Source organism: Squalius cephalus (genome assembly GCF_949319135.1).
Source record: "Squalius cephalus genome assembly, chromosome: 7".
Taxonomy (NCBI): Eukaryota; Metazoa; Chordata; class Actinopteri; order Cypriniformes; family Leuciscidae; genus Squalius; species Squalius cephalus.
The window spans coordinates 32,897,031-32,916,677 of record NC_137128.1 but is presented as its reverse complement, the minus strand read 5'-3'; the positions used below and the strand labels follow the sequence as shown (position 1 = coordinate 32,916,677).

Below are 19,647 nucleotides of genomic sequence, written 5' to 3'. Positions count from 1 at the left end.
CTCAGACCCTTTCCCTCCGGCTGCAGAGAACAGAGTACATCTACCTCTGCAGGTCTCTGCCAACACCACACCCTCACACACACTGTAACAGGACAGGAGAAAGAAACAGCACTGATGATCATCATCATACAAGAAATAACCTGCCTCTCAGCTACATCAAGCAAAACACTGCAATATTAATATCATGTGCTCCATATAAGTTTTGCACCAACCGACTGGAGTGAATATGTGGCCCCAGTAGGAGTTTCACATTGTAAAATGTATGATTATCAGTGTATTATAAATTATGGCATAAGAAAAAGCAAAAAGCAAAGCAAAAAAATAAATAAAAAATAAATATATGTATATGGCAAAAAGCAAAAAACAAAAAATAAAATAAAATAAAATAAAATAAAATAAAATAAAATAAAATAAAATAAAATAAAATAAAATAAAATAAAATAAAATAAAATAAAATAAAATAATAAAATAAAATAATGAAATAAAATAAAATAAAATAAATAAAATAAAATAAAATAAAATAAAATAAAATAAAATAAAATAAAATAAAATACAAGTTTAGATATATAAAATAAAATAAATAAAATAAAATAAAACTTTCAAAACAAAACATTTCCCAATTTTTTTTTAAGTTTTAAATGATAAAACAGATATAATATTCCAAATTAAAAACACGCATTGCAAAAACATTTGTTTTGATATTTTGTCATATATTTGGAAAATTAACATGACATACACTCTTAAAAATAAAGGTTCTGAACAACTGTTTTCTCAGCAATGTCATAGAACCATTTTTGCTTCCCCAAATAACCTTTTAGTGAACAATTCTTAAAAGAACAAGGTGTTTTTTTGTTTGTTTTTTAGTGTGAAGAACATTTTCAAAATGTACAGAATCTTTTTCCACTATAAAGAACCTCTTGTGTAATTGAAAGGTTCCATGGATGTTAAAGTTTCTTTATGGAACCATCAATGCCAATAAAGAACCTTCATTTTTAAGAGTGATCTGTTCAATATTGTTTATTATTATTATTATTATTTCAATAAGTCAGTAATTTTGTGTTAAAAGAAACTTAACTTCAGTTGAACGACCATAAAAATGATGAACTCATTTGATTCGACTCTGCAGATGATATGTGCACATGATAGCTCTTTTCAATCCAGTCATCAGTCTGGTGGATTTTGAGAAAAACCCTCTTTATTTCTTTTTTTAGAGTCATGACTGCCAGCACATTAAAAGAGAGCCTCTTATGTCAAAGATGTAAATGACTTTTGGAAATACTAAGTTGCTGACAGTCTGTTAAGGCCAAAAAGGGCACAATGCTTTTCATTATGTGTATAGTTCACATTTTGTACTTTCAGGCTTGTTGAAGAGAAAAACACATTTAAAATTGAGGTTGATGAGTATGATGTGCAACCGCATCCGATGATGACCTCTGAATCATAGCGAAGTCTTACTAAATGTAGTGATATTGCTAATAGTGCTGATTTTGTGTCTCATGAGTGAATCTGTCTGTAATACTGACCCACAAGATTTGGTAATGACTCTGTGTCATTTCCTGCACAGCAATAAATACTGTTTACTGCACTGCTATAATGAAATGAATATGGTTCGAATTTAACGTTTAATTACTGAATTGTAAAGAATCAATCTTCAGCAGGTTATAATTATTATTTTTTTAACAGGGGTCCAGAAACCCACATAAAGACACAAGAGGGTGCTATAGGTGGCCCATGGACAATTCGAGACAAAAATGATTTTAGAAAATGTATTTCTAAGGGTTATTAAAGTCAGCATTTTATTTAAATATATACTATCATTCAAATGTTTGGGGTTGGTTAGATTTTTAAAATAAAAGTACATATTATATGTTCACCGAAACTGCATTTATTTAATCAAAAATACAGTAAAAACAGTAATAATATGGAATATTATTTTTAAATAACTTTTAAATATTTTAATGCGATGGCAAAGCTGAATTTTCATTAGCTCATTCCTCCAGTCTTCAGTGTCACACAATTCTTCTTCAGAAATCATTCTAATATGCCAATTTTTCCCTCAAGAAATCTTTCTTATTTTTATTAATGTTGAGAACAGATGTGCGGCTTAATACTTTTTGGAAACTGTAATAGGCCTACATCTTGAATGTTATTCAATTGACAGTAAGAAATAAAAAACAAATCTGCATAAATCAAATGTTCATGCCTTATACAGTTTAATGTTTTTTTTTTTTTATACATGAAATATATATATAAAATATGTATAGAATAAAGGCTCCTTACAATATCTTCATACTTGAGGGTTTTTGCATGGCCTCAAAAGTTTGAAAACCACCAAAAGTGTACAAACTGTATCCATCTTATTTTTCAGGTAAAAGCGGGCGTGGCCATTTGTAATTGTAAAGTGTCTGGCTTCTGACGTCATTCGCTTCCAGTTATTTTTATCTGTTGCCTACAAAACTGCTCATTATGTTGCTTGATATTGCAAACTGGATGTTTTCAAAGAACATAGCGGTTATCCTCATGGAGACCAAAAAAAAAAAAAAAAAAAAAAGTTTACTATTTACATTTTGTCCTCACAAAGAAAGAATACCTGAACCACACACATACACACACACACATTGAATTCTACAATGAAAATGAAGCAAAATCACACGCTGACGAATCCTGTAATAACCACTGTTTATTATTCAAATGTTACGCTCGAATTTACAGGCAAATGGGTAACAAGCAGAGGTGTGTCAGGTCCTGTGAGTGTGTTTATGAATACCTTGATTAAAACAGAGGGAAGGGAGTCTTTAAAAACCATTACACTCTCTAGAACCAAAGGATCACATAAAGACTTGTGCAGCAAACACATACTCTAACTGTAGAACAACAGATCACAAATACTTGATACATTATAAATTAAAAATACTGTTTATACATAAACGTGTACGTGTTGCACTTATGTCCGCAGTGGTAGAGTGGGGAGGTCTATAATATGTCTGATGTTTTATAGTGGCACTTTCCATAGTTGAATCTCGATGTGACATTATCGGCTGAGGAACTGCTAAACTCAGCAAACCTGTCAGAGTAAGACTGTCACTGAAGGAACTACGGATACGGTAACAGAAAGAAACAAACAGTGAAATGTACTAAATCATCATTTGGACTTTTAAAGACCTCTTTAACTTAAAATGCAACGTCCACATTTAGAGGATTATGTCCAAAAGTTTAGGCACTAAAATAGATGGTTAACTAGCAACACGTGATTAAGCTTACCATCTCAAGTAAAGCAAATCATTCCGATAAATATGAAATATTAGAGACATATGTGGATGTTCAGACATGATTGGGGGATGTACAAGTTAAAGGGTCAAGACATTACGCATCACCATCCGCTGAAAATGAACCACAAATAAAATAAATGATAGAGCTATGATGCAACACTGAGCCATGTATACAGGCAAGCGTATTATACCACAGAACATACAATATATATATATATATATATATATATATATATATATATATATATATATATATATATATATAATTTTGGCAGATTTTTTAACTTTTTTTCTCATGAATGAACTGATGAGGTGGCTGGTTAGATCTTGGGTTTAAAATCAGCCGTTCCTGAATCATTTAAGCATATTTACACAAATAACAATTCCTTAACTCTATATTATAATAAAAAAGGAGAAAAAAAAAAAAAACATTCACACAAAAATATAACATTTGAAATAATTATTAGCACCAGTGTATTCAGATAAAAGTCTTGCTACGCCAATGTACAAAGTTGCATAGTGTTGAGTTTTGCTCATGTTAATGTGATTCGCAGAACACCTGTAATAAGCAGCAGCGTCTGAAAAAATAAAAACCAACACAAAACTGAAATGTCTCACAACCATGAAATGTATGAAATCAGCTGAGCCATGCAGGGACTTCTAGTACTGAACAATTTATATACACACGAGCTGAAATACTGTATTTACGTGTACGACTCACTCTCGACGCGCTTTATCAGTACCAAACCTAGCACGAGGGGCGAAAGGAGATGCGCATTACGAACAAATTAAGATTCCTTCACTGTTAGCTTTGAGCGTTACCGATGATGATATACACTAGCTTAAGTAGCAAACTTCCCCCAACAAACGTCTTGGCTTCTGATTGAGTCATATAATTCTGATTCTGTGGTAAAGATCAGAGAGGTTTGAGAGGAAGAGCTGGAGGTGGTGCAGTCATGTGGGTTTAAGGTCTCTAAAAGCTGGCTATAACGCACACGCACAAACACACAAACACAAATACACACAAACATGCACGCACACACACACACACACACACACGGCTGGTGAGCGCCATTGCTTGGAGTTCTCTTCACGTATCATTTCTGCATATCAAAAAAATGAAAAGCTGCTTTTGTCTTCTGTTTGTAATACATGATCTCGAAGAAACGTGTAGAAATACAAACAAACAATAACCTAATAAAAGGAAAGAAAATGCAAATAAGAGATTTTGAAAGGAAACACAGCCTGTTTTGGTTGAGGGTGGTGTCTGATGAGGACATTGAAGAACACAGGGAGTGTAGCGTGTGGCGTGGAGGTTAAGGCTGCTCTAGAGACGGAGTGTTGAAGCAGCCTGTCGGCAGAGTGTTCTTGATGTCGTTGAGGTTAGCAATGTCCGCTCGAATCTCTCGGATCTGACGGTCGTAGTCGCTGATCATGTCCTCCTGGCTCTTGGCGACGTCATTCAGCTCCTTCAGCTTCCTGTCCAGCTCACTTCCTGCCATCTTGTCCTTGGCGTCTTTTAAGGCGTTATCGATCTGATTCAGCTTGCTCAGATCCACCTTGTCGATGTTGCCTGGAAGAGGATAAGGTAGTGTTGTAATTTTGTGTGCTAAGACGTCACTACATTTCACAGAACTACATTCTTCTTGCACAATATAATGGGGAAATTAAATGTATTACTGATACCAAGTGGAATTATTAAGCTAAAAATCAAGTTAAACATTTTCTTTTCGGTTTTCGGTTAACAGCTAAAAGCTTAGCCTCTTAGCTTACCAGTGTTAGTTTAGTATTATGTATGTACTATACACAATGTTTTGAATAAGCATTTATTTTTATATTCTCAGTTTTCATTTTAATTTTAGTTTATTTCAGTTTTTTCTATTTAGTTTTAGTTTAATTTAATTTCACTTTTTAGTAATTTTAGTACTTCAAATTAAACCTATTTATTTCAGTTACACATACATACATACATACATACATACATACATACATACATACATACATACATACATACATACATACATACATACATACATACATACATACATACATACATACATACATACATATATATATATATATACACACATGCATACATATTTAAAATTAATGTATAAAAAGACAAGAATATAAAACATTTTCATTTGAGTTTTTCATTAAAATTTCATGATAACTGGAAAAGCTCTCGATTAGCTGGAACAAAATATCATGATAACGATCTTGCATGGCACAGGAAATGCACAGTTAGGATTATTTCAAGCTAGTTGAAATGCTTAAAACGCAGAAATGAAAATGATTCGTTATTGTCACAAAAATTTGGATTATTGATTAGCAACTAGATAGTCTTACCGAGCTGGCTTAATAATTCATTGATTGTGTTCAGCACTGTCCTGACAGCATTTTTGGCTTTTCTGGCATTGCCCTCAGCTTCTTTAGCATTATCAGATGCCTGTGAAGAACAGCAAAGTCAATCAAAATACAAAGTCTGTAATGAGGTATTAAAACAAGTGGTCGACAAAAGTCCAAAACGCACCATGGATGCCATCATCATGTCAGCGTCCGCCTCTGCTTTCTTCTTCTCTAGCTCTTTCTCAGCAGCTGTGAGCTGGTCCATCATATTGTTCACCTCTCCATCCAGTTTCATGGTGTCCTCAAAAGCTTTTTCTGCATCTGTCTTAGTCTTCGCCGAACCCTAAATTAGGAAAACGCAAATCACATAATAGTTTAGAATATATAGGCAACTCTTTGATAAAGCCATGTGGCTTAAAACATCACATTTGGTAAGAACATGCAATAAACAACTGTGGTGTGACTATTTGATGAACATACAGACATCTCAGGACTTTATGCTTGTGATATTCTTCATCAGAAACTCAACATGTACCTTCTGTACGTCATTAGCAATTTTCTCCGCTTCCTCTGCCTTTGCTTTAGCCTCTTTAGCATCTGCGGCAGCGTTGCCTAAAGCCGCCTCTGCTCGTCGGGTCTTCTCATTGGCTTCATTGATTGTCGCATTGATTTCTGGGATTCGCCTCATGGCATCCTCAGCAGCAGTTTTGTTGTCATTCACTCTCTTGTCGAAGTCTAAAAGTGAGACAAATAATAATGAATATCTAAATAAATAAATATCAATTTTTGTTAAATGTATATATTTGTTTAGACATTTTATTTATTATATATAATAAATAAAAAAATATTTATTTTCTTTTTTTTAATCATTATTTTAGAAAAGGTATATATATATATATATATATATATATATATATATATATATATATATATATATATATATATATATATATATATATATATATATATATATATATATATATATATATATATATATATATATATATATATATATATGCACAATAACCCAAGAGCCCTCACCTCTGAGGTTGTTCAATATGTCCTGGGCCTCTTGGAAGGTAGAATTGCCTTTTTTTGCTGCCTCCTCAGCCAAAGCTTTCGCTGCGTCTGCACGTGCCAACAACTGATCAGCCGTCTGAAGAAGACAGGGGCAGAAAGACAGTTGGACAACACAGTATATATTGGGTTTTTGCACCACTCTCTTCGATGACTTGACTGGCTAACACTCTATAAGTACAGAAATTCTGTTCTGACAAGAAATATACTGTTTATCAGGAACATATTCACTTCTAAGAATGACAAGCAATACTGTGGGTGAACAAATACACAATATTATTAACATCCAGTCTTAAAGTAATCATGAAAGTGCTATTTATAAAATGCCAAACTTTATCAAACATCTCAAAAGGTTAACTTACACCCTGAGCAGGCTTCACAAGCACAGCGTCTGAGTTCATGGTTCAGCTCTTTCATTAAGAACATGACATTTAACTCAATCAGATTAGGATGAGACTATGGACTATGACCAGTGGTATCACTCGTCTCTCATCAGTATCATTTATGTGGCTCCTGGGCCTCATGGCATGAGCTCCACTCTTACATATTAACCATGTGAAACAGCAGCTGAACTAAAAAAGCAACAGAAGATTCTAATCTTTTCTTATTTTAGACAACCATGACTGCATTTTGAAAACAAATCTCATACAGCCGAGGCAAAACAAGCACATCTCACAAGTCAAATCTCACGTACCTGTTGCTCAGTCTTTCCTTTGTCCAGTAGTTTGCGGACCTCTGTCTCTTTGCCCCTCAGGTCCTCTCTCAGGTCGTTGTACTCCTTCTCGGTCTTGTCTATCAGTTTGTCCAGGTCTGATGCCTCCTTCTTAATCTTATTAGCCTCATCCTGTGGAAAACACAATTCAAGAGAATTTGATTATAGATGCATCCAAGATGATTGTGTAAATTCAGCAAGAATCAGTCAAATCAGCACCTCTAAAGTTTTGGTGTCGACTGTAGGCAAGCTGGTCAGGTTAGCATAGATCTTCAGAGCTTTGTTTCCTGCCTCTTCTGCTTCAGCGTGTAATTTAGCAGCTTGTTTCTCCAGGTTCTTGGCCAGATCTTTTGCTTCAATATATCTGAGCACATAAGAACATCATCTTCATTGTAAAGCATGACCATCTGCATTTAAAATCTCTAAACACATTCTTAAAATCAGAATATAAAATCATTTATAATAAAATTAAAGCATGATATATGGAGAATGCACATACATACATATATGATATTTGAACCTTATTCTAATTTACTTTATATCCTCAGCTACTGGCTGAACAAAAAATGTATCATTTGTAAGATACTTTGGTCAGAAAGAAAGTCTTATAAAATGTGAAGTCCAGAACGTACTTCCTGTTGAGATCTTCAATGTCGCTGCTTGTCTTGTTTTCACCATCGAGCGCCTTCTTTAACATATTATAAGCCTTCGTGGAAGTGTCATTTGCATCCTTTGCAATCTTTTCAATCTGATCGGCATCTGCTTTATGTCTGTGCAAAGAGCCACAGAAAAGGTTATATAAAACTGTGTTTGGTGGAATGAAAAAGTCATATTAACATTGAAATGTCCTAACTCACTTTTCTGACAGTTTACGGGCTTCCTCTGCCAGAAGTGTCATATTATTTGGATCTCCAGAGCTTGTGGGTATTTTAATGTCCTAAAAGTCAAATAGAATGAGAATGTAAAAATATTGGCAAATAAAAGAGACATTTTAATGGACTCCACAATCATTAGCTCAAGTTGTATGTGGAATATTACGACATGCTCTCTTGGCGACGTAATCTCACCACTTTACTGATGGCCTCTTTGGCTTTGTCCAGCTCCTCTCTAGCAGTGTTGATCAGGTTCTCTGCATCACGCACTCGGTTGCGTGCTCTATCTGCCTGCGTTCCCGTGTTGTCCACAGTGTTCTTGATGTTCTGCAGTCTGTTCCACTGGTTGTTCAGGGTCTTGTTGATGTTGTTTAGACGGTCCAAAAGGCCTTTATCCACTTCTGTATGATAATAGTGAAAGATTACAGAATAATCATGATGTAAAATGAAATATCTGCTCAACTAAGTAAAAAAAAAAGTCAGTCAATGTCTTTTTTGAAACATTTTTTTTCTTATTTTATGCAGTTAATCAACATGATGTCAAATTAAATGGCTTAGATGAAAAAAAATCGGATTTTTTAAACAAATTATTGAAATATTTTGAAAATGACCACATTGACAGACAATACCTTTGCTAGCCTGAGCCTCTTCCAGTAAGTCCATTATTGTTTTCTCTGCCTCCTTAAGTCTGTCCTCAAAGGCCTTGTCACTCACTGTATTCTCACTGTTGTCCAGATTATCGATCAAATTCTGAAGTTCAAGAAGCTTCTGTCTCTGCTGGTTCACCTGCACAGAAAGAAAACAGACGTATTAGAAGCTGTCTCTTCTGTTATAAAACAAACAGTGCTGGATTCATAAGACAACCTCATACCTTGTCTCTGACCAGGCTGTAACAGTTGGGACACTGCTGGCAGCCTGGAGTGGAGCGGTTGTAGAAGTAGTTCTCCTCACACATGTCGCAGCGACTTCCCACAAAGCCTGGGCGACAATGACAACGGCCATCTTCCTTGCACTGTGCGGACTGAGAGCCTTCTGGGTCACAGTCACAAGCTGCAAAAACAAACCAATGGTAAACGGAACAAATCTAAAATGCAAGATACAGTAATATTGCATTTAGTAGAACTGCTGACGAGGCAGAACAGCAGGAAACCGTACGTTTGCAACCCGACGAACTGAATCCAAAGAAGTTGACCTCACAGCGCTCACAGTGTTGACCTGTGACCCCAGGCTGACACTCACATTGGCCACTTCCGATATCACACTGGCCATTTGTGGAGCCAATAGGGCTGCAGTTGCATCTGAGGAAACAAATTCAAAGATTTTAAGATGTTCAACATCCTGTTCGCAATATGGTATCAATGATATACGAAAAGAGAGTTAGATTGAATACCTTTCACATCCTTTGCCACTCTGTAGGTTGTAGAATCCGGGCTCGCATGCACCACAGTCTCTGTTAATGACATGTGGAAGACACTGACACTGGCCCGTCACCTGAGAGCAGGTCGTCTGCCTGTCTACTGTACCGTATGGAGAACACGAGCACGCTGCAGAGGTGGTCAAATAATAATATTATACAATAACATTCAAAGGTTTAGGGTTGGTAAGACTATGTTTTTATATAATAAGCATAAGCATATTATAGCATAAGATAAAAAATTATCTTATGCTAACCAATGCCACATTTGATATAAAATGCAGTAAAAACAGTAACATTATTACAATTTAAAATAAATATTTTCTATTTTACTATATATAAATACTTTATTCCTGTGAAGACAAAGCCGAATTTTCAGAATAATTAATCCAGTCACATGATCCTTCAGAAATCATACTAATATGCTCAAGAATGATTTCTTAAGTTGAATTTTTTAAATATTTATGTGGAAACTGAGATACTTTTTTTTTTTTTCAGTATTTTTTGTTGAATAAAAAGTTCAAAATAACTATTTATTTGAAATAGAAATATACATACTTGCTTAATAAAAGTATACATTTCTTTAAAAAACACCCGATCTTTGAATGGTAGTGTGTCTACAGTATATACAAAATTTTTTTTGTATATATTTCTTTAAAAAACACCCAATCTTTGAATGGTAGTGTGTCTACAGTATATATATTTTTATATAAAAAACTATTCCTAGAAAGGTAAAAAATAAATTAAAAAAAGGCTCTTTGTTCCTATTTAACTCACCTTTGCATTTGTCAGCTACATTTGCGGCACGTGCATCGCCGTAGAAACCCTCTTTGCAACGGTCGCAGAAGACGCCGGCAGTGTTGTAGATGCACTTGAGGCATTCGCCTGACTCTCGGTTACAGTTGCCCACAGCGTTGGGGTCGATATTGTTATTGCAACTGCAGGCCTGGCATGTCCTGGATCGACCTTTTTCACCAAGAGGGTCCCCAAAGAAGCCGTCGTCACATAGTTCACATCGTTTACCTGGAGACAGTTAAAAGTTTGGATGATTATATGCTGTAATACTTACTATAAGTTGTATACTGTATAAGCTTATAAGCTCTAAACTCATTGAATGCTCTGAATCTGTACCTGTGGTTCCAGTTGGGCAGTTTGTGCAGACCACCTCTTTGGTCTTGGGCACCACAGCACACGTGGCACCCTCTGGGCAGGGACAGAGTTTACAGTCTGAAGAAGTGCCAACCGTAGAATCACCATAGAATCCATCCTTACACCTCTCGCAGCTCATGCCGGCGGTGTTGTGCTGGCAGTTACACATTCCTGGAAGCACAAAACAAAGACGCTTTGTAATACCACACATCACCACAAGATGGCAACGTTGTATTAACACAAAGCCAAAAGTAGCACTAGTACTACTCTGATTATTAATGGAGTTTAGTATGTTTATAGTGAATTTTGGGTAAGCATGGAATACATAGAAAAGACTCAAAATCTATAGTCTGTATTCTGCCTCTGAGTACTGAATCTTTCTGGTGTATCTTCATTATGGATTAAGATCTTTGTACCAACTTTCTGGGTAAAATAACAGTTCAAGTAGTGACACTTTATAATTAAATTCACATGTAGTATATTTCAATGGCTTTTATGTTGCATGCATCCAGAGCACATGACCTTCCTTAATGCCCTCATCTAGATAATAAATACTGTAGGCTTGAGTCTCCTGAGAGCAGATAAGTAAATGATATATCAACACTAAGGCAATGCAATCCAAATAAGTCAGTTGTGATGACAAACCTGTCACAGGGTCACATGTGTCACTGTGTCTGTTGCAGTTGCATGGCTCGCAAGGGCTAAAACGGCCCAACTCAGGTTGGCTCCTCCTATATCCCAGATCACAGTTCTCACAATGCTGCCCCACGTAACCTTGAGGGCACGTACACTTCTCAACCCAACGAGCTGGAGTTCCAGCGCCACGGCGGGCGGTCACAAGGGACACGTTGTCTAAATAACCAGCACCTACAGCAGAAATTTTATAAGTAAGTTCAAGTACCAGTTAAAATTACCTTAAGAGTCTCGCCAACAGAACTCAAGGTCATCATTATCAAACAGAAATCTAAACACATACATATTTTGTCTTCATAGAGCGACTAAAAACAAAAGCTTTTCTTCAGTGAATTAGTAGACGTACTTCTTGCGCTGTAGGTTCCACGAATCATGATAGAAGTCAGATTGTGCAGGAGTTTCTGGAAGTCGGCATGTTTCATTGTGGGTCTCCAAGGGTAGTCAGTGGTGTCATGGAGTCTGAAAGACAAAATAGATGATATTTAACATTTCAAGCAAATGGACAGCAGATAAGCTACATATGTGCATAAATCAATTCATTTGCAAAAGATTGAGTTGAATATGAAATCTAAATATTTCATCTTTACAGCAGAACTATGTTTTAAAATGTAACAATGCGTGTAATAACTTCAATGTATTTCGATGCATTTGATATTTTTGAATATATAAATGTATACATTTACAAAAATAACTATATAAAACAGTTATTTTAATAACTTAAGTTATCTTTCTATTTATTTAAAACCGTTATTTTAAACAGTAATAATATTTTTTATTTAATACAGCCTTGGTAAAAATAATATATATCTATATCTTCTTTTTTATTTATTTAACTGAGAATACAGAATAGCCACTAGAGTCATTATAGAGTATTTGAATGTGTTGATGTTAATGACGAAAACAAATTTAGAATCATCACAATTAAATACCGGCCCTAGTTTAAATCAAAATCAAAATCAAAATCAAATACATTACCTGAACACGAAAGTTTGTGTCTCCTCTCCAGGGTAGGAATTGCCCTGGGCAATAAGTGGCACAGCAACATGAAGCCCCGCCCCCTCCAGCACAACATCCTCCGCTGACAGTCGAGCATCATGTCTCTGAATCCTGAAGTTCAGCGTGAGGTTCTGACCATAGCTCAGCAGCTGATTACCAAGAAATTTCTCTACAGAAACAAAAAAGAAAACATCCCAGGTGATTAGACAACACATGTCTTGCTGTCATTCAATGTTCTGCCACTTTAACACAGAGGAAATTGCATCTGTTATTATACCTGGAGCCACAAAGTAGATGGGAAAGTAGTCTTCTGAGATGAGCGAGATCTCTCGAGAGCTGGGCGACCACTGCACGGGAACGCTGGAGCCATCTCTCTGCTGTCCTTTCCAGCCCTCATCGTCTATTCAATGACATATATAACATATTTTATTCATTCCCCATGTTACAATCCTTTGGTTGACTTTACATTGGCACATTTGTTGAAAACCACATTCAAGAAATGAGTATATACAGAGTGTTGACTATTAGATGGATGCTCACCCCTGTCGAAGTTGGAGGTGATTTTGTGTACGCTGTAGCCCTCGGCGCTGTCACACACAGTGGAATGCTGGAAGCAGAAGCATGGAGTACATCCCTGAGGATTTTGGGGGTCCAGATTGAAGTAGCCCAGTTTACACCTGAGAGTAAGATGCAAAAGTGTATTAGCAATGGAGACAGGATGGCTGAATAGATGATTGGTAAAGCTGACTAGTTTTTCAACTACAACCCAAATTAAACACACTTGAACCAGGTAATCAAGGTATAAGCGTACTAGAAACTTCCAGGCAGGCATATGGAGGCAAGTTGGAGCTAAACTCTGCAGGACAGTGGCCCTCAAGGAGCAGGTTTGGACATATCTGGTTTATGTAGATTTATCTTTAATTTGTGATTATTTTAGTTTGATTTTAATATTTGACAACATGTTTCTGATGAGGGATGTTTCAATTATTTTAATTCTAGTCATGCCAATTATTTATTTGAAATACAATTACTATTCCAGTTTTATTCATCTAGATTTTACTTCATTTGTAAAAAACATTCTCACAAAAGGTGTTGTGAAATGTTGTGCAATGTGATTTATTCAGCATTAAATGATTGAGAAATACGGTTTTTGGATTTGTATGCAGGCCCCACGTTAAGTCACAACATGTGGAGTGAGTGAAGTAAAGTAAACGGGTCATCAGTTAACAAAAGTGAGATCATCGCTGAGCCTCTAAAAACAAGCCACACATTAATCAAGAGCTGGAGCTTCAGCCACACTCTCTTTAGTCCTTCTTGAACCTGTCTTTCCATTTCTCCCCCTCTGTCTGTCTCATATGAGTATATACTGCAGGGATTATCCTGTCCATGTGTGGCCAAACTCATGGCTGAGAGGAATGTCACAGCCGACATGTGAGTGAAATTTTAGAGTTTTCTTTATGCAAAGTGCAAAGTGAAGACAGGCAGGAAAGCTGGGATGATGCAAAATCAAAATGGAAATGGCAAATACTTGGGATGATTGTTTAAATTAGGGTTTGGCAATTTAAAAAAAATCATGATATACTGTTTAATCAAACAAAAACAAAATAATAATAATAAAAAATAATAATAATAATGAATTATTTTAATTACTGTACTTTATTCTAATGTTTCTTATTATTAAACAGTCAAAAGTTTAGGGTCATAAAGATTTTTTGAAAGAAAATTATTATTCAGCAAGGATGCATTCAATTCATCATTTATAATTTTACAAAAAGATTTCTATTTTAAGTAAATGCTATTCTTTTGCTCTTTCTATTAAATCAAAGAATCTAATTTTTTTTTATCCCGGTTTACACAGAAATATTAAGCAGCACAACTGTTTTCAACACTGATAAGAAGAAATGTTTCTTGAGGACCAAATAATCATATTAAAATTATTTCTGAAGGATCATGTGACACTGAAGACTATGATGACAAGTAATGATGCTGAAAATTCAGCTTTGCCATCATAAATGACATTTGAAAATATATTAACATAGAAAACAGTTATATTAAATTGTAATATTTCACAATATTACTGTTTTACTGTATTTTTGATCAGTAAATGCAGCCTTTGTGAGCATAGGAGACTTCTTTAAAAAAAAACATTTAAAAATCTCGCACTTTTGAGCGATAGTGTGTAGTTATGATTAATTGCATTCATGTTTTATTGTGTATTTAAAATCACACTTTATTAAAGACTCACAATGAAATATGTAGAGATGGCCCATCACAGTCACCAAGCTAGTTAAACTTTGGTGACTGCAAGTCTGGAGGCCCTACATGGTCTGGCTGAGGGCTCTCAGCTGGGAAACCTTTGCCATCCCTGAGCTATTTTCTCTTCCATCTGACACTGAGAGTCCTAATTCTGTTTCTCAGACACACACATGGCCTCATATCCTCCGTGTGTCACCCACATAGGGACTTTCCCTAAGAAAACGGTGTAGACGTCAGACAGCCCTTTTAAACTTGTGTTTATAAAAGCTTTGACAGACATCCTCATAACAGAGTAGGAGCTGAAAGGTGGACCATCTTTATGGGGCTTCTGAGGGGTTGATGTAAGAGTTAATTCTGTTGATGACTACCTTCTAATTTGAGAACATATTAAACAAACCTAGTAATTATAACTTTTGTCCATGTGAACAAGTCAAGTATGGACAATGCTATATCAGCGCAGGGGTGTTTAAAAAGCCACAACAGTTGCCATTGTGTGTGTGGGCGAACATGTGCATGGATGTTTTCTTGTAAAGTGAAGAGTCTGACCTGTCACAGCTGAATCCATCCACATTTTCCTTGCACTGGCAGCGTCCAGTCTGGACATCACACTCCTGCGTGCTTCCAGCCGGATTACAAGAGCAGGGTCTGTAGAGGGAAAAGAGGGAGCAAGAAAGTCAAGAAGGAATCAACTTTAAAGACACTGATTGTTGAGTCTGCATTCTAATATAACCTTCTAGATAAGAATGACAGCTTCTGGTGAAGTGTGTTGGTTGGTGGTTTAAGCCATGCCAGCAGGGCCTAAAATTAACACTTGCCAAGCGCCAAATGAGAGTACAAATTACCGGCATTGTCAAGTATATGAAAAAAAGTCAATCGCCAGTTGGCCGGTTGCATTTTTATGAATCCTAAGGGGTCGTTCACACAGAGGGCCCTATTTTAACGATCTGAAACGCAAGTGTCAAAGCGCAAAGCGCAAGTAACTTTGTGGGCGGGTCTCGGCGCTGTTGCTATTTTCCCGGCGGGATAAATGACTCTTGTGCCCGGCGCAAATCTAAAAGGGGTTGGTCTGAAGTAGCCTCATTATTCATAGGTGTGGTTTGGGCGTAACGTGAAATAAACCAATCAGAGCATCATCTCACATTCCCTTTAAGAGCAGACGCGCTTTTTCCTTGGCGTATTGCTATTATAACGGCGGATTTGCCAGGCGCGTGCCAGGAGCGGTTCACAGCCGAGGAGAGCAACGCTCTCGTCACAGCCGTAAAAGAGAGAGAAGTGACATTGGGGATGGAGAAACACACCCAAATGAGCTTCGGTTAAACAGGCATATAATAATGTGGGTAAATGTGTAAGCTAGATGTATGCTTTTATAATAAATTGTCTATCTATCTATCTATCTATCTATCTATCTATCTATCTATCTATCTATCTATCTATCTATCTATCTATCTATCTATCTATCTATCTATCTATCTATCTATCTATCTATCTATCTATCTATCTATCTATCTATCTATCTATCTATCGTTTGTAATAATATGATTTGCAAAAATGAAAACTGCTGCTTCTGTGTAGATTTTTGCGGGTGCAAAATAGGAATGAAACATGCGTCGGTGTACAAAGTCAATTGCGCTGGGTGCAAGATAGGGCCCAGAATGTGTTTTACATTTCACTGCGCCACTTTGCCATTATTTTTCAATGTAAACACATGCTAGACGGCCGTGTATGTCCGTTGCGTTCGCGTCTTTTGCAGCGTCTCGCGCATGATACTGTGTTCTAACAACGCGGCAAAATGATTAAATTCACAGAAAATTATGTAAAAAATGCCCATCTCGGCAAGTATACTAGTAAACATAGTTGGTTATGTCTTAAGTGAACGTAAACAGTCGAGCAAGACAATGCATGTGTACAGAGTCAGTATATTGGATTCATGCATTGTCTTAAAGTGACAGCAGCCTAATATTCCTGCTGCTGTTTTTAATGTTAAACAAACAATGTTAAACATACTTTATTTAATTTCTATACCTGAAAACTACTGTTAGACAAACTTGAAAAGCACTGTTCATTTCAATTGCATTTTTGTTCGACTTCTGTATTTATTTGTGCCATTGCTTTTAATTTGATTATTTGTTTTTATTATTTTTACTGACAGTTTCATTGTCCTTAATAATGTTTTACATTTATATTGGTTAGGTCAGTAGTTTTAACTGGAATAGAAAATTGTGAATTTTCATTGGTTTCTAAAATTTTGGTGTCATTACTGCCTGTTTTTGCAAAAACAGTTTCATGGCCGGTAAAAAACATTTATGGCCAGTAAATTTTCTGTCACCGGCCATTGGCAAGTGTGACAAAAATGAGTTTTAGGCCCTACGTGCCAGCGTGGATGAGTTAAAGCACTTTACCTGCAGCCTGCCTCAGTCAGTGTGTGGTACCCAGGCTGGCATCTGTCACACTTATCTCCCATCACTCCCGGCTTACAGCTACACCTGCCAGTGTTGTCACACTGAGTACTGAGAGAACCTGGAAAGCAAGAACCAATAAAATAAATGGTAATGGTTACAAACTCAATCTCTGGAAGCCTATTCAAATTTTACACCAGAACAAGATGTTAAAACACCTTCACATACAGTACATTACACATTTGTTTATCTTTGTTGAATTTGTATGTTCAGCATTGTATTTTTGGATCGGTTTTTGGAATTTTGTGAGATCCCTTGAATGAAAAAACACCCAAAACAAAAAACTGAAAAACTGGGGAAAAAAAAGTAAAATAAAACATGCATGGCTTTTTATTTATCTTCCACCTTGGTCCTGCAGTATGGCTGTTACGCACCAATAGGGTTGCAACTGCAGGAAAGACAGCGCTGGCCAGAAGGATCTCTGTAGTAGTTGTCCAAGCATCGCTCACAGTTCGGCCCATCTGTATTGTCGGCACAGCTGCGGCAGTGACCTCCATGTCCAGTGGCACGATACAGCTCCGCGTCAAAGTAACATTCTGCGCTCTTTCCGTTACAATTACATGCTGAAACAGAGACAATCTCAAGTCAGAAATTTCATGTAAAAACTCCCAGGGGCGGCATAAATGTGCCTATGATGCAGACACTCACATTTGCACATAAGATAAATGATGGAAAAATTTGGGGTGATAACAGAGGAACTAGTCTGAACTACGCAGATGCGGTTTGGCAGTCATCAGGATTTCGAGTAGGACTTCTGCCTAAGTACTTGGTGGACACAAGACACACTTAGTGGAAAGATGATGATGGAGGAGCAGGAGCTGTGTGGGTGTGAGAACACCGGGCCTCAGGCTGCTATACATCAGATGTCCACATTAGTCATGCATTTCTAATAAATGCGTGGATGCATGTGTCCAGATAAGGGAGTGGAGGACACCAGAAACCCCTTCCACACACAATATGACTCCGGTTTAAAGAAAACAAAAATGACACCATATGGAGGAGGTTAGTCTGTGATGAAAGACTGTAGTTCTTCATGTACTCATGACAGAGGAAATCAAACAGATGGGATTTTGTATATTTCTACGTATTACAGAAAAAGGCAGGATTTCTGAGCTAGTTTTCCATTCATGGAAAGTAGATTTATTTTACATGGAAAGATGATTATACTGCTAGCTTCCTAAAGGTCAAAAAAGCACCATAAAAATATCTTAAGTGTTCTATATGACTTGTACGCTATTTTTCAAGTCTTCTGAAGGAACATAATCTAATTTGTGTTCTCATTTATGTAGGTTTTCCAAATTTGGCGAATCAGTCACATGACTAGCCAGGGCTAATTTTGTGTGACATGATGATCTTGGTGCAACACATCTAAATGCATTTTTAATCTCTAATTTAGCATTAGCAGTGAATAACATTTTAACAAATATTAATTATTTTTATTATTTTAATAAATGCACACTAAAATATATTTCTTGCCAATACTTTTTTTTAATTTATTTGATAAAATACACTTAACACAAGAATATGATTAAATGTTATAACGATTTAAACATGTTTTCTGTATGAAGATATTTAAAAATGTAATTTGTTCCTGTGATGACAAAGTTGGATTTTCATCATCATTACTCCAATCTTCAGTGTCACCTGATCCTTCAGAAATCATTCTTATATGCCGATTTGGTTCTTAAGAAATATTTCTTATTATTAACATCACAGTTAAAACAGTTGTGCTGCTAAATATTTTATACATTTGATAAATTGTTTTTGTTGAACAAAAAGTTCAAAAGAACAGCATTTATGCATTTATGAATTTAATGCACCCTTGCTGAATAAAAGTAAAAATTTCTTTAAAAAAATCTTACTAAAGGTTATGATATTCTTAAATATTGGTTAAAGTGTGGCGGTATAAAAAGGTCATTTTTATTTATACAGGTTTGGAATTATATGATTGTGAGTAAACGATCACATTTTAATTGTTAGATGTGTTAGATCACATTTTAATTTCCCTTTATGTGAGGAAAAACCATTGTAACAGAAATCTGTTTTTTGTTTTTCTGGAGGAAGATTCGACCAAACACAGAAGACTTACGCAGACACTCGTTGGGGTTTTCAGCGGTGGCTCTCCTCCAGGGACGGTCATTGTAGAAGGGCTTGCACTTGTTGCAGTCTGCTCCCTCTGTGTTGTGTTTGCAGTTACAAACCAGCTTGCTGCGATCGTTCTTCACGCACTCGCTGGCATGGCCATTACACTTGCACCTGGGTGGGGAGGAGGAAGGTAACAGACCGGTCAGGTGCAAAAGGCCACCACACAATGATAGGGCACACTTACTATATGTGTACACATCCTGCTGCTGTTGTGCGGAACAAAACCAAGCAGGCACAAACGTGCCGCAAAGCTGTTCAA

General features: G+C 36.2%; 1 protein-coding gene across 1 annotated transcript in view; it reads right to left on the bottom strand.

The window, feature by feature from the left end:
- Positions 1-3,561: 3,561 nt before the first annotated feature.
- lamc1 (laminin, gamma 1) overlaps positions 3,562-19,647 on the bottom strand; it is a 53,276-nt gene continuing 37,190 nt past the window's right edge. Inside the window, exons 4-28 of the mRNA XM_079877374.1 lie at positions 19,333-19,499; positions 17,618-17,806; positions 17,187-17,304; positions 15,334-15,432; positions 13,072-13,208; positions 12,809-12,931; positions 12,511-12,700; positions 11,882-11,994; positions 11,488-11,709; positions 10,825-11,013; positions 10,471-10,716; positions 9,670-9,823; positions 9,435-9,577; positions 9,151-9,329; positions 8,909-9,065; positions 8,475-8,680; positions 8,265-8,344; positions 8,040-8,177; positions 7,627-7,771; positions 7,390-7,539; positions 6,660-6,774; positions 6,154-6,353; positions 5,803-5,961; positions 5,619-5,718; positions 3,562-4,842 (exon numbers count right to left, since the gene is read on the bottom strand). Coding sequence (XP_079733500.1) covers positions 4,586-4,842; positions 5,619-5,718; positions 5,803-5,961; positions 6,154-6,353; positions 6,660-6,774; positions 7,390-7,539; positions 7,627-7,771; positions 8,040-8,177; positions 8,265-8,344; positions 8,475-8,680; positions 8,909-9,065; positions 9,151-9,329; positions 9,435-9,577; positions 9,670-9,823; positions 10,471-10,716; positions 10,825-11,013; positions 11,488-11,709; positions 11,882-11,994; positions 12,511-12,700; positions 12,809-12,931; positions 13,072-13,208; positions 15,334-15,432; positions 17,187-17,304; positions 17,618-17,806; positions 19,333-19,499 — 3,976 coding nt within the window. The 3' untranslated portion in view covers positions 3,562-4,585. The remainder of the gene's footprint in view (positions 4,843-5,618; positions 5,719-5,802; positions 5,962-6,153; positions 6,354-6,659; positions 6,775-7,389; positions 7,540-7,626; positions 7,772-8,039; positions 8,178-8,264; positions 8,345-8,474; positions 8,681-8,908; positions 9,066-9,150; positions 9,330-9,434; positions 9,578-9,669; positions 9,824-10,470; positions 10,717-10,824; positions 11,014-11,487; positions 11,710-11,881; positions 11,995-12,510; positions 12,701-12,808; positions 12,932-13,071; positions 13,209-15,333; positions 15,433-17,186; positions 17,305-17,617; positions 17,807-19,332; positions 19,500-19,647) is intronic.